General features: G+C 55.6%; 1 protein-coding gene across 2 annotated transcripts in view; it reads right to left on the bottom strand.

Annotated features, from left to right (window-relative positions):
• Window positions 1-20,472, bottom strand: part of KRT80 (keratin 80) — a 24,790-nt gene extending 4,318 nt beyond the window's left edge. Inside the window, exons 1-5 of one of the 2 annotated variants that reach the window (XM_027766200.1) lie at window positions 19,785-20,471; window positions 13,867-14,075; window positions 8,407-8,467; window positions 7,731-7,826; window positions 1-60 (exon numbers count right to left, since the gene is read on the bottom strand). In XM_027766200.1, the coding sequence (XP_027622001.1) occupies window positions 1-60; window positions 7,731-7,826; window positions 8,407-8,467; window positions 13,867-14,075; window positions 19,785-20,084 (726 nt within the window). In that variant the 5' untranslated portion in view covers window positions 20,085-20,471. Of the gene's footprint in view, window positions 61-7,730; window positions 7,827-8,406; window positions 8,468-13,866; window positions 14,076-19,784 lie in introns of both variants that reach the window. The other variant, XM_027766201.1, reaches the window with a different exon arrangement.
• Window positions 20,473-22,679: the final 2,207 nt, after the last annotated feature.

Below are 22,679 nucleotides of genomic sequence, written 5' to 3' on the forward strand. Positions count from 1 at the left end.
GCTGTCCATGCCAACGGTCACCGACACGTCCTTCACTTGCGCTGCCAGGTCCTTCAGCTCCTGGCCAGGTATGCGCGTGGAGAGCTCAGGGCTAGTGGGGTGGGACCCTGAGCCCCCCACAGTCCCCTTATTCCCAAAGTCAGCAGAAAATGGGCCCCTTCCTGTCTCCCTGGAGAGTGATCAAAGGACTCACTAGTTTGGCTCTTGGGAGCCAGCTCCTGCCCTCTCTCTGAGCAGAGGGGAGGAGGGGAGGGGGACAGGGAGGATCCTTGGGTCAGAGGTGTGCCACAAGTCAGATTCCCTCCCGTTCTCCACTGTCTGCCACTTGCTCCTGGGGTGGGACCCCCTTCCTCCTGGCCAACTGGGGAAGAAGCTGAAGAGGCCATGCTCTGGGAGCTCCCGAGGCCTGGAAGAACTGTTTATCCCCCCGCCCCATATCTGGCTAGAAGGCTTCTCAGTTTATTGAATAAGTGTTGGAAAGATGAGGGACAGGGCAGGGCTGGAGGCTGACAAACTTGCATTGCCCACTCCCCTGCCTCATTGAATGTGGGTATGGCCTGCCAGGCCACCCTCTGACAGCCCTTAGGGTGTGTAGAGAGGCAAGTGGGAACAGGGTCTTCAAAATGGGCTGCCTTCAGGTGGGTGTCTCCTCTCCAGCCCTGGGTGCTGAACAAGCCGGGTCTGGGCGGGGCCTCTGCGTGGGAGGGTGGAGCAAGTGGGGAGTGAAGGAAGCCTTCTAGCCAGCACAGCAGGAGACAGTGAGTCAGCCAGCCAGGGGGCCTGGAGAGGCAGGGAGGCAGCCGGAGGAGGGGCGGGGCGTGCTCAGTGCGCCAGGCACACACAGTCCACCCTTGGCCTCTGTTTCAATCATCGGACTTCAGTCAGTGCTCCCATTTTGCTAATTGCCTCACAATTTTTAAATCTTGCTTGTTCCAATCAAAACCCAAACAAGGCCCATACACTGCAAATTGGTTCTTATGTTTCCCAGTCTCTTAATCTACAGTTACATCCTCTTTTACTCCCCCTTTTCTCTTGCCGTTCTTAGTGAACACACTGAGAAGTCTGCCTGGGAGCTCTCCCCACGATCTGGATTTTACCAATGCACCCCCATGTCAATTGCAATGTGCTCCTCCATCCCCTCTGTCCCCTGAACCGGGCAGCTGGATCTGGAGGCCTGCTCGAACCCAGGCTGAGCTTTTATGCTCCTGACTTTGGGCCCCTTCCTCCTCCTGGTTCATCCTTCTGCTCAGAAAGTTGTGGTGGGTTGGACTAGCAGTTAGTGTAATGGCTATGTCGCTGGACTCCCACGTAGTTGACCACAGTTTGCGTCCTGGACTCAGTGGCTTAAACTTACACCGGGCGCATGTGTGTGTGTGCCCAAGATCCCGAGAGGAGAATGGAGGAGAAGGGATTGCGGCGTGGCCATCCCCCCTAGGGGGTGGTTTCTTGCTTTCTATCTCTCTGTCCTTCTCTGTCTGTCTGGCGAGCGCATGCGCCCTATAGCAAAAACCTCTAAAAAAAAATAAATAAATAAAAGAAAGAAAGAAAGAAAGTTGTGGTGGGGCCTCTGGTTCCCATCTCTGGTGGAGGCTGGCACCTCTGACCTGTGGCCTCTATCCTGAAGCTATAGACGGCTGGGGTGGGGAGGTCAGCTTGGCCGCATGGCAGCTCTGAAGGCCTCTGAGGATGACCACCCTTCCTGGCCTGCTCTCCTGCCAACCCCTGCCCACCAGCACCCCCTGATGACAACGAGGGGCTCCTGGGAAAGGACATTTGGGCAGTGGCCGGCATTCTGAAGTTCCTCTGGGGGTAACCTGTCTCCACCCTGGAGCTGGCAGGACCTTGAGGCCAATTGCTTTTGGGGAATTTGGTAGATCTTCAAATGTACTTAACAGAAAGCTCTGGGCAAAGCTGGCTGTGAGCCTGACCTTCATGCCCTTCTGCTGCTCCTGGTCACCATCTGGCATTTCCCAGTGGAGCTGGCACCCTGGCTGGGGATGCAGCTTTGGGGCTTGCTTGGTTTCCATGTTCTGGGGTCAGTGGGTGTGGGAGATCCTGGAGTGAGGTCTCTAGTGGCACTGTAGGCCCAGGAAAAGGCCAGGCACTGTAGGGATACTGGAGGGCTTCCCTGTTGGGGTGAAAGGTCTGGCAACACACAGCTGGTGGAGCAGCCTCAGATCCTTCTGGAAACAGGCAGGGGAAGCAGGCGCCAGGTAAACAGAAGAAGGGAATGCCGTGTTCAGAACATCTGCAGACCTGTGCAGGCACGCAGGCCCTGCTGGGTGGCAGAGGGCACAACTTGTGTGTGGAGGTGCCTCCATGGCTGGACCCCTGGAGAGCACGTCACCTCCAAGGTGGCAAGAATGGAGCTGAGGTACAGTTTAGGACTTCCCCTGGGAGTAAGCACCTGAGGAGGCTGGCCTGTGTGACCACCCTCACGTCCCCCCCTGCCCAGTTAGGGTAAGGGTGGGTCTTGGAAATAACTTAGTGCTATTAGTAACCTACAGTACTCAGTGGGACTGAGCTCTAAATGGCACTGCCTCTGTGCAGTTGGGGAGCCCTGATAAAGTTTTTTTTTTAGAGAGAGATTTTTGCTTTTGCTATAGGACATGTGGGCTCTCCAGAGCCTTCATTCTCCTCTCAGAATCTTGAGCATGCATGCACAAGCATCCGGCACGAGTTTAAGCTCCAGGTCTGGGACTTGAAATGTGGTCGACTAGGTAGGAGTCCAGCAACATAACTATTATGCCATCTGCTGTTCTTGCCTTTTTTTTTTCTTTTAAGAGTTTTTTGCTATAGGGCACGTGGGCTCCCCAGAAAGAAAGAGACAGAAAGCAAGAAATCACCCCCTGGGGGGATGGCCATGCCACAATCCCTTCTCCTCCATACTCTTCTTGGGATCTTGGGCGTGCATGCACACATGCCCGGTGTGAGTTCAAGCCACTAGGTCTGGGACTTGAACTGCGGTTAACTACATGAGAGTCCAGCGACATAGCCATTATGCCAACTACTGGTCCCAGTCTTGAAGTTTTAAAACCTCTCTACACTTTGGCTTTTCTCATCTGTAAAATGAGAAATGTAATTATAGAACTGGAAATAGCTAATGTTTATTAAATGCTCAGCTGTGACAGACATGCTTTAGAATATACTGACAAATCTTCACAACAGCTCCAGGAAGGAGGTGCTATTTTCTCCCCATTTTGCAGATGGGGAAATTGAAGCATAGAGAGATTAAAATAACTTGCTCCAGTGCCCGTTGATTACTGAGCCAGAATTCAGGTCTAAGCCACTCTACAGTCTATGCTCTCTTGCTCTCTCTTTTTAGACAGAATCTCACTGTGTTGTGATCCTCCTGGCTCAGCCTCCTGAGTTGCTGGGATTACAGGCACTCGCTGCTGTGCCCAGCCTTTAGCAGGGAGTGGGAATTGGGCCTGGGCCTCTGTGTGGTCTCGGCCTGCAGAGCCTGGTGTCTTAGTGGTGTGCACTGTCTTAGCTGGGCCTAAGTATGTGCTCTTGTAATCATTACCCCTACTTTATTGTGTTGTTGTGAGGATTAATGGCAATGAAGTCTGGAATGCATTTGCCACAGTGCCTGGAATATAGTAGGTGCTCAAAAAGCAGTAGCTAAGGACGTCACTGTTGTAACTGGTAAAGGTGGTGGAGCCGGGAAGAAGTGTCCAGGGGCAGGGTAGCCTATTCCTGGGGAAGCCTCCCTGCCAAAGCTGTTTGGACAGTACTGGCTTCCCTGCAGGGATAGGCCTCCCAGGAGGTGCACTTGACCCCAGGGGGTTGTCAGCAGATTCTGCAGCTAATCTCTCTGGAACCAGAGCTTATGGGTGAGGCAGGCAGTGTTCCGGCTGGATGCAGCCAGGCCCCAAATGAACTTGGGAGTAGGACTGTACCTCTGAAGCTGAGGAAGAGTATGAGTTTCTGCCAGCCCAGGGTCCCCTCACAGCCTGCGTCCCGGGAGGGAGGAACATACAGATGGAGGCTGCAGCCTAGAGACGAGGCTCTGAGTAGATTGTGGCCACAAGTTCCAGCTCAGCTGGTTGGGAAGGGCTTTGCAGGAGGTGTCCTGGCTGTGTGAGTGTAGGTGTGGGTGTGCGTGTGCATGTATGCTGGGTAGAGGGGGTGTCTGTTTTCTGGGACAAGAGTGAACTACACAGAAGTGCTTTTCTGATCTAGTGTCTGCTCCGAAGTGGAAACTAGAGGGCCCAGCCCTCCTGGGCTGCTTGTGTTCCACCATGCTTTTCTTCCGTCTGAAGACAGCTGTGGACGGCACTGTCCGTGGCTTAGACCTGCTCTGTCCAGTGAGGCAGCCACCAGGCACGCATGACTCCTGAGCACTTGGAATGTGGCTAGTCCAAAATGAGGTGAGATTCTGAAGACTTAGCATGAGGAAAAAATGTAAAATAGCCCATTATATTGGGCTAAATAAAATACATTATTGAGATTAATTTCTTCTTTTCTAAAAAATGTGGCCACTAGAAAACTTAAAATTATGTTTGTGTGGACCAGCAGGTGGCATACTGGTTACATTGTTGGACTCCCACATAGTTGACCATGGTTCAAATCCTGGACCTGGAGGCTTAAAACTCATGCTGGGCACATGCATGTACATACCTAAGACCCTGAGGAAAGAATGGAGAAGAAGGGATTGCAGCATGGCCCTTCTTCCCTGGGAGGTGATTTCTTGCTTTCTATCAGTTTCTCCAGTGAGCACACACACACCCTTTAGCAAAAATCACTTTTAAAATACCCCAAAACCAAAAAAATAATAAAAAAGTATGTAGCTTTCTCTCTCTCTCTATTTCTATATTTAGATTTTTGCCACAGGGTATACACGCTTGCTGGAGAGAGACAGAAAGAGACAGAGAGAGGGAAAGTGATAAGTCACTCCTGAGGGAATGGCCATGCCGCAATTTCTTCTCCTTTATTTTCCTCTTGGGATTTTGGGTATACATGCACACATGCCCAGTATTTTTTTTTTTTTTTTGAGAGGTTTTTCACTATAGGGTGTGTGTGCTCGCCAGAAAGAAAGAGAGAGACAGAGAGACAGAATGCGAGAAAGCATCCCCCCGGGGGGTGGCCATGCCACAATCCCTTCTCTTCCATTCTCCTCTTGGGATCTTGGGCACGCACATACACGTGCCCGGCGTGAGTTTAAGCTGCCAGGTCCAGGACTTGAACCACGGTCGACTACATGGGAGTCCAGTGACATAGCCATTACGCTTACTGCTGGTCCCCCCAGTACGTTTTTAAAGTCACTGGATCTGGGACTCAAACCATGGAGTTGACCATGTGGGAACTGGCACCTTAACCACCATTCTACCTGCTGGCTCACATTGTATTTGTTAGCCAGTACTGGCTTAGAACTAATCAACATAAAGAATCTTTTTAGCCCCAGGTTGGTGTTGCCTTCGCAGCTGGCAGTGGTGTAATATGTGGAGGGAAACGCGGAGCTCCCGGCCCAACGCCACCTTGCCACCAGTCATCAGGAGTAGTAGTAACCGCTGGAACGTACTGGGCCCCTACCCCCTTCCCTGCAGTCCCTTCTCCAGTAGTCTTAGAACAGCACAAACTGCACCCGAAACCCTCTGTGTGCCATCCCCCACCCCCAGGGTTGATCACCTGAGATAAGGCCCAAACTCTGCCTCAGACCCTAAGGCCCCCATGTGAGCTGACCCTGCCTCTTCTGACGGAAAGCTCCTGCCGTGCCTCATCTGTTCTGACCGCAGCAGCTTCTTTCCCTCCCTTTAATCACCAAGCCTTTTCCTGCCTTAGAGGCTCTGCACAGAGGTGTCTTAGATCTCCACTGGCCTGGACCTTCCTCGTCTGGGCATCTGCTCGCTTGCTTGCACCTCCTCAGCCCCCACCCACCCCAACATTGTCACATCACCTGGTTTCTTTGCTCCAAGCACTTACCACTCTCCCCAGTGGGCCTGCTCAGATACTGAGTTGTTTGCCTATTATTCCCTGCCTCCTCTTAGCTAAGCCATACCCTCCTAGGGAGGAGGGACATTGCTCAACTGTGACATCTGAGCCTGGCACCTACTAGGCATGTGATACCCATTTGTTAAATGAACGCATGGTTTTAACTCTCATCACAACCCTACAAGATTGGCACTGTTACTGTTGCCTGGTTTACAGATGAAGAAACAGGCACAGAGAGGAGAAACAAGATGCCCAAAGTCACATAAATGGTTAAAAAGAAGGACCAACTTGGATTGGAACCCAAAGACTACGAAGTCCAAACAGAATCCAATGGCTACTGGGAGAGGGGCCAAGTTCTGTGGTATGTCTCTAGCAATGCCTGGGTGTATGGCTGGTTATGCCCAGCCTACCTCCAGGTATGTCTCTAACTGCAGGGCTTCCATCCTGGCCTCAAGCTTAGCTCTGGGCTTCCTGAGCCATCAGTGGGCAGGAGGGAGCACTGGTCCAGCACTGGCCCAGCTGAGATAGCCCTGGGCCCACAGGGTGCTAGCCCACGTGAGTTTGGGCAGGGAAGCCCCTAGCCCACTTCCCAAACCAGCCGATAGGCATGGTGCCCTGGTCAGTCCTGTGGAGCTTGGCCTGGTTGTGCAGGGCTTTGCCAGAATAGAAGCTCTTCAGGGTTGCTGGCATGGTGGGCTGCCTGGGAGGGCTATCTTCCTATGGTTCCCAAGGGTTGTGGTGTTCTCTCTGCTATGCTACATCCTGGGGTCATGGGCAGCTCCACTAGCTGGGGCTGACCCGGTTGGAAAGGAGTGCCTCCCATGAGCAGCCAGCAGACCCAATCTCCCTTTCCACCATGATTATGTCATGCCATGGTCAGCAGCCCAGAGGGCCATCCTAGCAGGACTTTTGGATTGCAGTGTGACTTAGACCTCTGCTCTGACCTGGGCTGCATTGCTGTAGCTGGTGCCAGCAGTTAGTAGCACACAGGCTCCAAGCCCTCTCCTCCCAACAGTGCTGTCTGCCCTTAGTGGAAAGGAAGGCATTTGTGGAAGGGGCCTTTAGGCAGGAGCATCACTCCTACAACCCTTCACCCCGGAAGAGAGGGGGTAGAGAGGATGCACAGCCTGAAGGGTGGCCAGGAGGCAGCATTGAGAGTGGAGGAGCAGTACCCGGGGGCCAGCGCGGGGCCCATCTGCTGACTGTGCTGGCGACACCCTCGGCTTTGCTGGGCTGTCGTCTACTGGGGCTTGGCGAGAACTTAGGAGTAAATGAGAATGTGTTCTGGAGCCTCTTCTGTCTGCATTTACTGTGTCATTTTTATTCTGGCAGAAGCTAGGAACCAGAATATCTGACAAGGTCTTCTCTGCCTTAGCCAAAAATGAGGAAGGGTGAAGTACATGCCCACAGGGCTAGAACTAGGGGCACCTGTGGTCCCAGATTACAGAGCCTGCTTTCTCGAGGCTCCTGGTTCCTGCCCCTGAGGCTGGCCTCCTGATCCTTGCCTGATGCACTGGACCCTGCATGCCATTAGTACCCCAGTACGCAGGAAAACACAGGTTGTCCCTGAGAGAGTGGCCTTGGAGAAACTGCCCATGTTCCATGAAATGAGTAGCAGGGGTCGTGCAGGATCACTGACAGGCGCACAGGGGGCTAGGAAATTGTTACCTGTGTGGCTGGAAATCTGAAGTGACAGCTCTAGGTTCTATGCCCTGCCGGACGCCCTTCCCTCCTGGGCCCCTTATTGTGGACAGTCAGCTCTTGGCTCAGGAGGACACCAGCCCCTTGTTACTCACCTGCTCATAGACGGTTTTCATCAACTCCACGAAGCTCTGCAGGCCCTTTAACTTGGTTTCCAGTTCAGTCCGTCGAAGACACTCTGCATCCAGGTCCTGGGGTCGGAAACAGTGGTAAGTGACTAGGAGAGAATGGGAGGGGGGTGGTTCTGGGGCAGTGCGGGAGGAGGCTTTGCTTTCTGGGTGAGATGGAGGATAGGAACCAGCAGTTAGCGTAATGGCTATGTCGCTGGAATCCCATGTAGTTGACCGTGGTTTGCGTCCCGGACCTGGTGGCTTAAAACTCATGCCGGGCGTGTGTGCGTGTGTGCCCAAGATCCCGAGAGGAGAATGGAAGAGAAAGGATTGCGGCGTGACCATCCCCCCAGGGGGTGATTTCCTACTTTCTGTCTCTATGTCTCTGTCTAGCGAGCGCACGTGCCCTATAGCCAAAACCTCTCCTAAATAAATAAATAAATAAATAATAGGTGGGGGTAACTCCTGGAGGACAGCTGGCTCAGAGCCCAGGAAAAGGAGCAGGATGGGGACATGACAGGTGTGTCTCTCCATTTGTTGGTCCTAGGACGACTTAAGCCTCTGAGGGCTTTGCTTGGGCATGAAGGAAAGGAGGTGATCCCAAGGGGAAGAGGGCAGGGGCCCACGAGGCAGGAGCACTGGAGCAGGCTGGGCAGGCTACCTTCTTCAGCTGGACAAAGGTGAACTCCATGTCTGTGCGCTTGGAGATCTCGTCCTCATACCTGGGAGTGCAGGGAGGGGAGAGAGAGCGATCGCTCAGCTGGAAGTGGTGGGAGCTTGGGCTTCCGCTAACACTGCTCCAGCCATTCTGGTGTGGCTGATAGCCTGTGCCATCCTACTTGGGCCTGTGCCAGTTAGGAGGAAGTGGTCCTGCCTGAGGCAGATGTCATTCGCATTTGTAGTGACACATCCCCTCTCCCCTGTGACTCCCTGGCTTTGGCTGCCTCCTAATGACCACCTAATCCTTTCCCAGTGGCCTCTTTCTCTTTCCTAATTTTCCCATATCCACCCCCTCCAGGGATCCTGATAGTGCAGCCCCTTCACCCTGGCTCTTTGTCCCTTCATCTCTTCCCTAGCTCTGACCCTAGAATCGCAGGTGCAGACAAGCTGTACTTTGGCCAAGTCTGCTCCGAGCACCCTGCTGACCACTGAGCTTCCACTTCCTCTCCTTCCCCGCAGCCCTGCCCTTCTCCCCTCTGCTTCTCTGGATGAGAAGACATCATCTCATCGTGTCCCTTCAACGAGAGGAGTGGCCTTGGTCGTCAGATGGACCCACAGTGTGTTTTGGGACAAGCAACTAAGTAACTTTAGCCTTTCTCCAGTGTGTGTGTGTGTGTGTGTGTGTGTGTGTGTGTGTGTGTGTGTGTGTGTGGGGGCTGGGAGGGGACCCCCCAGAATCGCAGGTGCAGACAAGCTGTACTTTGGCCAAGTCTGCTCCGAGCACCCTGCTGACCACTGAGCTTCCACTTCCTCTCCTTCCCCGCAGCCCTGCCCTTCTCCCCTCTGCTTCTCTGGATGAGAAGACATCATCTCATCGTGTCCCTTCAACGAGAGGAGTGGCCTTGGTCGTCAGATGGACCCACAGTGTGTTTTGGGACAAGCAACTAAGTAACTTTAGCCTTTCTCCAGTGTGTGTGTGTGTGTGTGTGTGTGTGTGTGTGTGTGTATGTGTGTAGGGGCTGGCAGAGTACCCCCGACACCTGACAGGCATGGAGTCTAAACTCAACAAAGTACAACAACTCTTCTCATTCGAATCTACCTTGAGTTTGGAGCAAGGACCCTATTGGGTGAGGGCCATGATCCCTGGGCCCCTGGCCTTAATCTCTCCTTCCCATCAAGGTCCCATAAGGTGGGTGCTTGCCAGCCTCAGCTTCCTGACCTCAGCCTGCCCTCCCTGGCCCAAGCAGACATGGGGCTCCCAGTGGCTTGTGGCTTGTCTCCTCCCCTCCTCCCCTCCTCCCCTCCTCCTCTCTTCCCCTCCTCCCCAGGGGATGCCTGAATCACTGGTGGCTTTAATTACAGCCGCCTGCCTGCCCAGTGCCTGACCTCACAGCAGGGGCAGCGTCACTCATGCCTGTGATGGTCATGATGACTGGCTGGACCTGCCACCCCTTGTGCTGGCTTGTCCCCCAGCCCACCTGGGGAGCCAAGGGAGTGGACCCAAGGGTGGCGAGAGCGCCTGGGGCACTTGAGCAGTTACTGCCTTGGCTTTGAAGAGTCTGGATAGCCCCGAGGGTGCAGGCACAGGGGCTGAGCAGAGTGGTGGGCCAGCGAGACCCCCCCCCTCCTGCTGCTTTTCTGGGGCTGGCCTGGGAGAACACAATGCTCCAGAAGCATCTTGCCTGAAGGGGTTGTGACAGGTGCTGGGGGTCACCTCTTCCCCTGTGCTGGGCACCGTATCTGCATCTCTCCTGTGACCCTCAGAGCTCCTGGCTAGGGAGGTTCTATTGGTCCCATTTTACAAATGAGGAAGCAGAGGCTCAGGGAAGGGCTTGGAGGCTCCTGGGGTGTGCTGGTGAAGTATGGGCCCCAGAGCCAGATGACTTAGGCTCCGATCCTGACTTCCTTGCTTCCTAGGTGTGACCTTGAGTAAGTCATAACAATGGCGATGGATGGCGATGGCGTGAGGATTAGATAGGTTAATACGGCCACCCTGCCCCTCCGGCTGGTCTCTGGCCTTCTTGGAGAGCAGCCGCAGGAGCCTCACTGCAGCACGAGTGGTCCTCCGCACGTCGTTCCAGACCTCAGCACTGGGCTGACTTTCAGATTGCCCACTGGACTCGGGGCCTCCCCTCCTCTGAGGAATTCCCTGCCCTGGGAATGGGGGCTGGGGAGCCCCTCACTAACTGGCCCTCCCCATGCAAGCCCTGTGGTTGAGCTCCCTTTGCCCTCCTATCTAGATGGCAGGGTCCTGCTAGTCTTGGAGCAGGGCCTTGTGTGGGGCAGGTGTCTGACCACCCCCACCTTTGCCACAAACAGTCCTTCCATCTGCCGGGTGGCATTCCTTCTCTCCTCTTCAGATGCCCTCATTACCCCACATCTGATTCTTACTGGCCTGCTGGTCATTTCTAAGTGCTAGGGGCCTCTCTCTTGTTTTTAGTCCTGTTCCTTAAAAAGCCTTAGGAAGGGAGCCTTGGACCTACGGCTGGGGCACTGCCCCTCAGAGCCTTCCACATTCTTGAGTATGCCCTTGGCAGGGAAGGGGAGGGAAGCTGTGTTTCTAGGGTGTCACTTGTGGCTCACCAGCCGGGTACCTGCCAGGAGCCCGAGGAGCATAGACTCGGTGAGTCGAGGGAGACAAGTGGCCTGCAGCAATCTTGGGGAACCTCCTTAGCAGAGAAGGATGCCAGGAGTGGGGACTGCAGGGAACATCCTCATGGTATCCTGTCTTTCCTGGATCTGCCCCGCCCCTGCACCCACAGGTGTGCTTGGTGGGTGGGGTGAGTGTAGTTGGGGTTTGAGTGCTGGGGAGAGGCTGGCGGTGCAGCAGGAGCACTGGTGAGCCTGGGCACTGGGTTCCGGTACGAGGTCAGTCCCGCAAGGCTACTGCTAGTTCATCCCCAGCCTTTGTATGAATTAGAAAAAAGCCCTTTCCTCAGGGGCATTTGACTTTGCACCGGCCTCCAATGCTGATGGGATTTGAGCCCCTGTTCATCCTCTTGTGCAGTCAACAGTTTGCACAATTGTCTGTGGCTCCCTGAGCCACTTGCTGTGTGGCCTCAGGCAAGTTGCTTCTCCTTGCTGGGCCTCTGCTTTGTCCTTAGTAAATAGAAGGCTTAGCCTAGTCGACCTGCAGGGCCTTTGCTACTCAAAGCCCTTGGAAGCCTCCATCCCCCTAGAATAAAGTAATGCCTTCCCCTCCATTTCAGCCCCGGTCCTCAGCCAGTCTGCCAGCCACCAACTCCCAAACCCGTTCTCAGGCCCTCTCTAGCTTGTCACACCCGCACCCCCCCTACTTGTTTATTCCTGGGAGTGAGGCTGATCTCATCGCCTTGTAGAGGCAGGGCTCAGCCCCTCCCTGTCAGGCTCGGCCTGGCGTCTCCTGGCTGCCAGGGCCCAGGCCCTGCATAGCCAGGCTGTGGTTGCCCCAGCTCTGGCCTGCAGACCCAGAGGCTCTCCAGCCTCACCATGAAGCCCAATGTCTCTCCTACACAGGTGGGTTCCCTACCCAGAGAGGGGAAGAGGCCTGAGCCTAGCAGTGAAGTCAGACAGCTGGCAGATGGAAACCAGGCAGCAGGCCAAAGGAGGGGGCTGAGCCAGATTAAAACAACGAGTAGTATTTGCATGGAACTTCCATCACCAAGTGCTTCCATGGACACGATCTGGCTGGGCTCGTGGGAGCAGCTGCACGCCACAGCTGGCTGAGTTTAGAGGTGGGACTTAGCATGCGCAGTTGCGTGACGGGGAACAAGCCTGGCCTCTCTGGGCCTCTGTTTCACTCAGAAAGAGGATCCAAGACTGCCATCCAGTTCTGCCGTTTGCTGTTCCTTCAAGGGCCAAAGACCTACTAGCTATCAGTGAGATGAGTCATGAATTGTGGTGAGCTGACGTGACTGCCCTCATCATGGTCCTGGTCCGACTTCAAGAAGTTGGCAGCTGAGAATGAGCATCGGATGCCACATGTGCTTTCCTAGGGCCAGGCAGGTGGGACTCAGAGGCAGTGGGTGAGCTGAGCCATAGCCCAGAGCCCTGCCCAGATAGGCTGCCACTGCCCTCCTCCAGCCCCAGCCCTGCCTGGATTGCTGCTCCAGAGATCATGGGCCTCATCTCAGACTGGCAGGGCTTGGGAGGGGAGACTAGGGCTTCAGCCATACTCTGTCCTCCCCTCAGTCAAATTCTGTCTCAACCTTATTGTCCCAGAAGCCCTGTCCACTGCCTGGTCAGGGAGGGTCACGTCTTCTCTGGGCAACCCAAGTGCTCAACTTGTCCTTCAGTTTAGCAAACCTGTGTCAAAGAATTCCCACTGTGTGCTGGGAATTTCATCCTTCCAGGGATAGCAAAGCTGCCACTCATGGCTGCCAGGCTCCTGCTGACCTCTTGACCTCCTCCTCATGCTGTAGCCCCAGGTTGGTCCCAACCATGGTCACTCCCATCTCATGCAGTCACAGACTAAGCTTAGTGACCCTTGCCCAGGGTCACAAAGCCAATGAGGGGTGGTGAGGATTCACCCCTTCTGATACAATGGTTGGGTGCTACTGCCCACCAGCTCTTTGTCTGTCTGTCTGTCTTCTCCACTAAGCATCTGCAGGCTGTGTTTTTCTCGTCTCCCTGGCTCCAAGTCTACCTCAATCCCTGATCACATTATTGACAGGGATGACTTCTTTATTCAAACAGCCCCACCCCTCCCATCCCCTGCCTGCACCCTGGCTATTTCCAGTCTAGTCCAAATCCAAAGCCATATCCGCAGATTTGTTGTTCTTCCAGATGAAGTTGTCATGTGGAAGTGATGATTTCCCATCGCCAGAGCAATGCATAGGCAAGAGCTCGTGTGCTTCCAGGTGCACAAGGAGTGCTGCCCAAGTCGGGTTTGGGTGGCGATGGAGCCCGAGAGCCGGTGAGCACAGGTGTAGCTGTGACCAGCACAAGATGATTTCCTTGTCAAGGTTGCTATTTGGGGATGATGGCTATAGGTTCCCAGCCATATCCCAGTAATTAAAAACAAACAAACAAACAACCCCCCCACAAAAAAACCCAACAAAAACCCCCCTTTTATTCACAATAGTGTGTGTGTGTGTGTGCGTGTGTGTGTGTAAGAGAGAGAATGAGAACGGGAGAGAGGAAAGCCCTCTGGCCACGCCATGATCCCCTTCCTCTAGTACTCTAGCCGGGTGGATCTTGGGCACTCATGTGCATGCCCTGTGCTTCAGGTTGACTGGCCTGGGATTCAAACTACAGTCACCACGCGGGATCCGGCTTCTCTTGAAGCCAGTGTGCCATGGAGCTGGCCCTCCCCAATATTCGGAATACAGTCTGATACACATTAGGCCCCAGTAAATATGTCTGGAGTAGAGGAATGTTCCGTAACTTCTCTCCTTTTTCTCTGACATGGGTGCCTCCCACTGGAGCACAGTGTGGTCCCCACTTCAGTGTCTACCCCCAGCCTCCACCAGGCATGATCTACCTGATTCGAAACTCCTCAACCTTCTCGAGCACCTGCAGCAGGTTGGCCTCCAGCTGTCCCCGCTCCTGGCTCACTTTGCGCAGTTCCTCCTGCAGTCGACCCTGGTACTCCTCGTAGAGATGCCCGAAGTCGAAGGCGGCTGAGTCCTGGCCCTGCAGGAAACTCCAGCGCGTCTCCAGCAGCTGGTTGCGCTGCTCCAGGGCTTGTACCTGGGAGAGTAGGAGGGAGCCGAGTGGGCCAGGTGTGTTCCCATCGGACGCCAAGGCCCCAGGCCAGGCAGTGCACCCCCTCGGGGGCCTCCCTGGGAAGGGGCAGCTCATCTGTGTACACCCTCCCAGGCCCTCAGTCAGCGGTCTCAGAACCCAGAACACATCTGTTGTTGATCTCTAGTGACTGATCGTTCAAATGGAAGATGGTGAGATAAGGAGAGGATCGAGCGAGGTGGAGCCAATTAGCAAAGCTTTCCTAGGTGAGGGCAGGGCTGGCTTGATGAGGGAGGGAACTGGAGTGCTGAAGATAGGACAGGCTCCCATGCCCGCCTGGGGCCTGGCATGAGAGACCCCAAGGAATGTGGGCTGGCAGAGGCCCATCTGCCCCGTCCCTCATCTGCCATGACAAGTCTGGTCTCTTTTGGAAACTCAGCACGGTAAGGTTAGTGCTTAGGTGCTAATTCTCTTCACAGCTTAGGACTGTAGCCTCTCCTGGCCTCAGTTTCCCTCGCTAGAAGCTGGGAGTGAGAACACCTGTTTACTTTGAGGGCTGTAGGGAGGAAGACGGGGAAAGCTCGGAAAGCTGCACAGCAACAGCAAATATGTCTCCGTGGCCCCTGCTGTGTGCCAGGCCTTATTCTGAGTGCGTGACCCTGGTAACTCCTGAGATCCCTGCAACAGCTCTCAGAGGAGGTGTTACCATCAGCCACGTTCTACAGATGAGGAAACCAGGCACAGGGAGGGGAAAGGGCCTGCCCAAGGTCACAAAGTCAGTAAGTGGCAGCACCAGGGCTGGATCCAGACAGCTGGCCTTTAGAATCTCTTGTCTGCTGCTGGAGTCCCAGGACCCCAGCTGCCTTCCTGCATTGGCTTCGGCCTCCAGGTAGGGTCAGTTATGCTGTGAGGGTAAGGACAGGAGGGCCCTGAGCCCTGATGCTGCTCTCAAGCTCTGCCTCCCGCCTGTGGCCAGGCTGCCTCTTGGGGATGCTCTTTCCTAGTGCAGCCTAGCTTGGTTGGGGCTCCCTTTTCCTCTTCTCCATCCTGCCCATACTCTTTAGGCTCCAGGTTCCCTGCCCCAGGCTCTCTGCTCACCATCCTGGGCTTTCCCCACCAGCTCCCCTCCTGCAAGAAGCCCTCCCTAGCGCTTGGCTTGAAAGACTCCCCACTTCCTTTTAGTACTAAGGCCCTCAGATGATCTGCTCCTCATGTCCTGACCTGCCACCCTCCCTATCAGAATGGGAGCCGCTTGCTCCCCTCCTGGTGTTGCTATGTCCTTGGTGCCTGGATGTGGGCCGCCTACCCAGGCAGGAGGGGTGGCTGGGGCCCAGCTCCTGGACAGTGAGTGCTGCTTTGGTCAGGATGTTGTGATAACCAGCCCAGCATTGCTCCCCATGACCGCAGGCAGACAGCTGCGTCTTTCCCCCTACTGCTGGCGCTGTTGGCCTGGGTTCCAAGAATCCAATTGGAAAGAGCTTCCAGGAGCCCTGGGATCAGTGGGTCTATATTCTTCATTTATAGAGCGTGCCATGGAGGCCCAGGAGGGCCATGTGACTTGTCATCAGGGTCACACAGTCTGGTGACCCAGCTCCCCAGACGGACATTTTTGATGGCTACTACCCACTCTGGACCTTCAGGGGCTCCCTGTCCTAAATCTGGGTGCCAGATGGAGCCCCTCTCTTTCTCACTGCCCTGCCCACATCTGCTGGTTTTCCCTTTTGTCTAAGATACACTGATGACCTTAGGAAGTCACCTCTGACATTCACAGTGGCCAATGCCAGCTGGAGTATTGGATGGCACCATTCGACGATGGCCACGATGGCTGTGGCCTGTAGCCCCCTGGCTCCCTCCCATCTGCAGTGGGGAGCTTTAGTTGAGGCCAGCCTTAAGCCTACCAGCTGCCACAGCCACAACCCACAGGTTCGGTAGGGCTGCAGGTCCAGAGGGTTTCGGCCCTGTTTTGTGTGTGTGAGAGGGAGCGTTAGGGGAAGGAGGTAAGGGCTCACCCCACCTTCCTTCCGCTTTGACAAGTAGGAGCCCCATGTTTACTCTGAGGGTGGGGTGAGAGGAAAGATGTGAGTCTCTTTCCTCCACCCATGAGTCTCAGAAAAACCGTCTCACCGGAAAGTTCTTTCCTCAGTCTAACTTCAAGCCAATGTTTCAGCACGAGCCCACTGGGACATGGTTTGCCTTTGGCCAGCCAGTCATGCCGGAGGACACCCATGGTCTTAGGGATAAGAGGGGCAGCCCTCGTCTCCTCCCTGAGGACTCCCCTGTTGCGTGGGTTGGTAGGGATGGAAACTCATCCCCCACCCAGGACATTCCTTGCATGAAGACTCCTCCCTCTTGGAACAAAAGCCTAGGGAGGACCCATAATCCCCGAGCCCCAGGAGGTGCCAGGTTAATTGCCTCCACACCACTGCAGTTGCTGAGCCCTCACCTCTCTCCCCCTACTCTCTGTTCTGGGTGATCCCCCACCCTAGATCACACAGGGATGGCTTTAGTGGGGCCCTTAGAGTCTATCTGCTCCCCACTCCACAACTTACAGATGAGGAAACCGAGGTCTGGAAGCATAAGACTCACTGGTCCTGGGCCACTGGGCTGAAAAGCAGGGCCAGGCCAGGGCAGAGATTGTGGGGAAAGATGAATTTTTCATAGGGAAAACTGAGCAATCTAAACTGGGGCTCCAGGCTAGGGTTGGGGAGCTTTTCAGGGGAGGGACGCTGGCCCCTTCAGAGCTCCAGGTCCCCCTGCCTGCAGGGCATTGCCCCTGGGGCATGTGAGCCTTACTTCTCAGGTAAGGGCAACCAAATCCCCTGCCTCCTGCAGGAAGTTGGCTGTGCCCAAGGAGCTTCAGGGTTTCTCATCAGGAAGGTTGTTTGAGTGACTTCTAGGGTCACACGGGCTTTGGGAAGACATTGTCCTAGCCTTGGTCACCAAGTATTTCCCCATTGCTCTTGGGTTTCCTCTCTACAACTGCCTTAACTGGCTGTCCTCTCCCATCTCCATCCCCTCCGTTGTCTGCGCATGAAGGTAAGAGGCCCAGCCAGCACTGGGTAGGCACCGCCTTCTCCTGCCTTGCTTGTCCTCTGCTGCTTTCTCACCCCTTATCTCATGACTGTGGCCTTTCCAGGCTTTCCACAGGCAAGAGCTCAGGCCACCTCTATAGCAGAGCAGAGCAGTGGAGTCTGAGGCACAGAGAGAGCGAGTGGTGCGCCCAGGAGAACAGCTAGCAGGTGGAAGAAAGCACTGCTCTAGGGCCTCTGCCCACTCCCGGAGTCTCTCCCCATCCCCGTTCCACCCCCTCTTCCTCGGTGCTCTGGTTTCTCTCCATGCCTCAGAGGGCCCAGAAGAGGAAGTGGAGCTGGAATCCTTCCCCCACCACTGGTCATGGCATCTCTCCCCTGGGCTTCTCCCTGTACCCACAAATCTCTCTCCAGCCCTGAGCAGCACCCTCTAAATATCAAGTTCCTTCACTCCCTCTTCTAGCAGCACACCCCCACCCCCTGGCCTTCTCCAGGGCCCAGTCTGTAAGGCCTTACTGGGTTCCAGGAGCTCGCTGGGCCAGGTCCACTTCCTTGTTTTTGGTTAACATTTTGGGAGCAATGCCACGTACCAGGAATGTTCTCACTGCATTTCCAAGTGATTCCATTTGGTTCTGACAAGCTCTGTACATCAGTGTCACTCAGGCACAGAGAGGTGACCCACTTGGCCCGAGAGTGCATGGCAAGGACTCAATCCCAGCAATGCAGCTCCAGATCCTGCCTTAATTGCTGCCTGTCCCCTCATCCCTCAATCCCCAGAACTTTGCAAGGACACGGGGAAGGTTGAGCTAACAGACCTCTCTGCAGAGTTGAAAGGCTACCTGGAACTCCTCCGGGCAGACCCAGCAACAGGGCCCCCAAAGGACTGGCACCCATGGCTCCCTACATCCCACCCCGAATGGACTCCCTCTCAAGACCAGGCCTTGAGATTGGGAGGTTTCAGTTGTACTAAAGACCTTTAGGGGCACTGTGCTGGCCTTTGGGCCAGGACCCCAATCCTAAGGGCCCCTCCCTGTGTCCTTCCACCCCATGGCAGAGGCAAAAGCTGATGAAAGCATTGGTGTTCGAGGGAGAAAAGCCACCCAAGCCAAATTACATAGCTCAGCGAAGCCTTCCTTTTAAGGGATTAACCCAGGTTTGGCGAAGAGGCTCTGCAGGGACCTGCCTCCCTGGGGCAGCTGTGCTGTTCTCCCAGGGAAAACCAGCTGGGTAGCCAGAGCTGGGGGAAGGGATGCTCCATCTTGGTGGGTGGTTGTCATGTCCCTCTGTGTACCGCACCCAGGTCCTCCAGGGGTAGACTCTGGCCTAGGCATACAAATGGGGAGTAGAAAATTCCTCCCACCTCAGAGACTACTGACATTGTGTCTCACCAACCTGAGTTAAACCCAGACTGTAACACTTGCTGGTTTGTGACCTCAGGCAAGGCATGTAACCTCTCTGGTCCTCAGTGTCCTCATCTGCACAGTTGGGAAAACGAGACCTGCACGGTGTGGCTGTGTGGGCTACGTTACATCCCGTCGGCCAGGTCCCTGCAGAGGGCCAGGCACAGCGGTACTCCGTGCATGCTCCACGCATACCTTCTTCACTCTGCCACCTCTGTGCTTCCAGCACATGGGGAGACCCGAAAAAGGCAAAGGAACACAGAATCAGACCAAGATGTAGTTGCAGCCCGGGGCAGAAGGTTGGGAGGATCAGGAAGGTAAGGCCTTCCTCATCTGTAAAATGGCACAGAAATGTTGTCTTTCATAGATTGTTGATGGAAATAGAGACAAATATGTGAAACATCTGGCATAGCCCTGGGCACACAGCAAGCAATTAACCAGCGCAGCTGTGACAACTATGATTATTAGCATGGGGCAGGACAGGAAGGGGAAGAGCTGAGGGTCTCCTTCCCAAAAGGTGTCTGGGAGGAGGTGAGGAAGGAGCAGGTTAGGGAGGATGCAGACAAGACTCCCATAGATGGAGACAGGTTTGAATGCCCCAGACTAGTGGCAGGTCATGCAGTGGAGCATAGGAAGTGCGGGTCAGGGGGGCAGGGGCAGGGGACTCTCTTGCTCTGCTCAGGTGGGGCCTGCTGGCTGCTGGTTCTGACTCAGGTATCCATCCCCTGCATTCCTCTCTCCTGACAGGCCAAGGCCAAGGCTGCATGCGTCTTCACTCATAGCAGCCTCCTTCCACAGCCCCACATAGCTCTTGTGGTGAGGAAGCTGAGTGTGGCGGCCTGAGAGGGCTGCTGCAGGGTCAGGGGCTTGAGGAGGAGACAGGAGGGTGGGCTCTTGGGAGGTCACCTCCACTGCCCACCTTTTCAGAGCAGGGCTGCTGACCATGCCTCCATCAGCTGCAGCTGTGAGGAGACATTCTCTGGGCCAGGCTCCTCCCTAGTCCCTTCCTGGGGAGGGGGCTAGGTGGCCCCCAGTCCATGCTGCATGTTGTTGTCCAGACCCCTGCAAAGGTCATCCTGAGGTCCCTTTCTCCCCCATTGCCAGGCTGGATCTGGGACAGCCTCCCCATCTCTCAGCTTCGTCAGTCTGCTGTGTTAGCAGTGCAGTGTCCCCATTGGCTGGGGGCAGGGGTGGGGCACCATGACCAAGGCTCAGGGAACTGAAGCACTCAGCCACCTGCCCAGGCCCGGCAGACCTTAGTTTTCAGGACCCTCCCTTCTGCTCACCTTGCCAATCAGAGAGGCGAATTTATCATTGAGGACCTTCATCTCCTCCTTCTCTTGGTTCTTCTGCTGCTGGACAGCTGGGTCCACCTTGAGGTCCAAGGGCACCAGCAGGCTGGGGTTCACGGTCACCTTGGGGATGGTGCCAGTCTGCCAGCAGCCTGTGAGGCTGCGGGAGCTGAAGCCTGGCCGGGGGGCCCCGCAGCTGGCCCATCCCGAGGTCCCAGGCCGGGGGCTGCCCCCCGGGGTCACCTCACAGCTGCTGAGGCTGCTGAAGCCAACGACGCAGGAGTGGCAGGCCATCACGGCCCCCCGGCCCGGAAGCGGGAGGGCCTGGGGATGATCGAGAGAGCCTTGGAGGGGTGGCAGGCAGCTGGCTCCGGTCACGGCCAGGGCAGGCTGGGGACTGAGGAGCAAACACCTGTCGCACAGCACTCATTAGCTGCAGGAGGGAGACGCCTCCCAGCCAGACCAACCTGTTAGATGATGTGGTGCTACCGCCCCTCCCCCGCGTAGATCTCGTCTCCCTCCCTGGCAGGGCAGCTGCCTGGCTGAGGGATGGTCACAGGCCCCCAACCAAACTGGGCCTGGCTCCAAGGCGGGGCCAGCTGGGTGGTCAGGCTGGGTGTGGGTGGGGAGGAGACAGGAGGAAGGCAGATTCAACTAGGAAGGAGAGAGAAGAGCACCTCTCCCCGCAGACCTTCCTGCATACCTGGAGGCTGACGTACTGGACTCGAATACTTCTGGAAAGGATGAGGCAAGCACAGGCCCTGAGCTCCTGCGTGCAGGGCAGCGATGCCAGGGGCAGTGCCAGCCTGGCGTTGGAAAACAGCACCTTTGTTATGTTCTAGCTGCCAGAGTCTGAGCAAACACCTGTCGCACAGCACTCATTAGCTGCAGGAGGGAGACGCCTCCCAGCCAGACCAACCTGTTAGATGATGTGGTGCTACCGCCCCTCCCCCGCGTAGATCTCGTCTCCCTCCCTGGCAGGGCAGCTGCCTGGCTGAGGGATGGTCACAGGCCCCCAACCAAACTGGGCCTGGCTCCAAGGCGGGGCCAGCTGGGTGGTCAGGCTGGGTGTGGGTGGGGAGGAGACAGGAGGAAGGCAGATTCAACTAGGAAGGAGAGAGAAGAGCACCTCTCCCCGCAGACCTTCCTGCATACCTGGAGGCTGACGTACTGGACTCGAATACTTCTGGAAAGGATGAGGCAAGCACAGGCCCTGAGCTCCTGCGTGCAGGGCAGCGATGCCAGGGGCAGTGCCAGCCTGGCGTTGGAAAACAGCACCTTTGTTATGTTCTAGCTGCCAGAGTCTTGCTGGATTATCTTCCCCCTTTCCTGCTCTCCCGTCCTTCCATCCTTCCTGTGGTAATTTACTGAGGACCTACTAAGTGTACTCCACTGTTTCAGAGGCTGGAAGGAAATATTGAGTCATCGGAAAAGCCATGATGTGTTTGTCTGTGTTTTTCTGTGCAGAAATGCGTCATGACTTTTCAGGTGACCCGATAGATGGCCAAGGTCAGAGCCCTTGGCTTTTGGAAAGTAAGACTTGGTTCAAAACTCAAGCTTACCACTGGCTCCTCGGTGCCCTTGGGGAGCTGGGTCCGCTAGGGGAGAGGGCCACGTGCAAGTGCAGCTTTGTCCTCAGGCCCGTGAGACTACTCCCTCTCTCGAGCTCCCTTCACCTCTTTCTTACTCGTTATGAAGGAGAAATAGAAAAGACATTGCCCCATGTTCAGCCCCGGGTGGTCCCTCGCACCTTCCTGTGGTTCCCACTTCCAGGGAGTCGTAGCTCTCTTGCTGCCTCCTGATTACACAGATGCTCAGATGCCTGGCTGACTCTATCTACCCTGGTCCTGGCACACCACCCTGGGCAGTGGGGGCTGGAGCAGAGGAGCGTGCATCTGGAGGTGGCCAGAGATGGAAAGGACCTCAGCCACCTCTGGGATCAGACCCCAAGAGGGGAGCCCTGAGCCCTCACCTCCCAGTCTAGGCCTCTGTCCCATACTTGGGCACTTCTGGCTCCTAGGGCTCTATGTGGAGGCCACAGTCCATCTTGTACCTGGATCCCAGTATCTGATGCTGGGTGGGTTGATGAGGCACTTCTGAGTCACTGTGTCACTGCGATGCTGTCTATGCCCACTTCTGCCACATGTTGCCCCTCCCCCATGTGATACCTACATGCACGGCCCACCCCAACCTCCCACCCTCTCTTCCCTGGCCTGGAATCTGAATGGCATGTGGGTAGATGTGGCACCTTGTCTTCCTCAGCGTGATCACCCCAGTGTGGTCGGTAGGGAAGGAGGGGGCAGGCTGTGGCTTCTGGGCTCCGCCAATGTCCAAATAACAGCCCATATGTCAGGTGTGTCCAGATGCCTTCCCAGAACAGCTGCCTTCATCCTCATAACAACCACTGCAGAGGTAGAGGCTTGACTTCTCATCACCCCCAATTTATAGTGGAGAAAACTGGGGCTTGCAGGGGTTAAGTGCCTGGTCTCAGGTTACCCTTTGTCAGTGATAGATTTTTTTGTCAGCTTATTTATTTATTTCTCCGATGAGGGAGAGAGACAGACAGAACACCCCTAACTCTTCATGCGCCATCCACCCCAGCTTCAGCCCGCCCTGGATCCTGGCACGTACATGTCCAGCATGTTCGGGGAGGTCTCCAGATGCAGCCCTGTTGCCTCCCCATGCCAGACTCTTAGAGCCTTGAGTTTTACCGCTGGGCCACATCCAGCCCTCAGTGATGGCTCTGAACCCATACACTTGGAGGATGAGCTCCGACTCTTATCTTAGCCTCTAAGTTTTGGGACCCCCAGAAAGAACAGTGGGGTAGAAAAGGAGCTGCCTTCCTACCGTTCAGGGCCCCTTTTAGGGCAGACGCTGTTAATTCTCTTT

The sequence above is a fragment of the Tupaia chinensis genome, unplaced genomic scaffold (assembly GCF_000334495.1).
Source record: "Tupaia chinensis unplaced genomic scaffold, TupChi_1.0 Scaffold141469_1, whole genome shotgun sequence".
In the NCBI taxonomy this organism is placed as follows: Eukaryota; Metazoa; Chordata; class Mammalia; order Scandentia; family Tupaiidae; genus Tupaia; species Tupaia belangeri.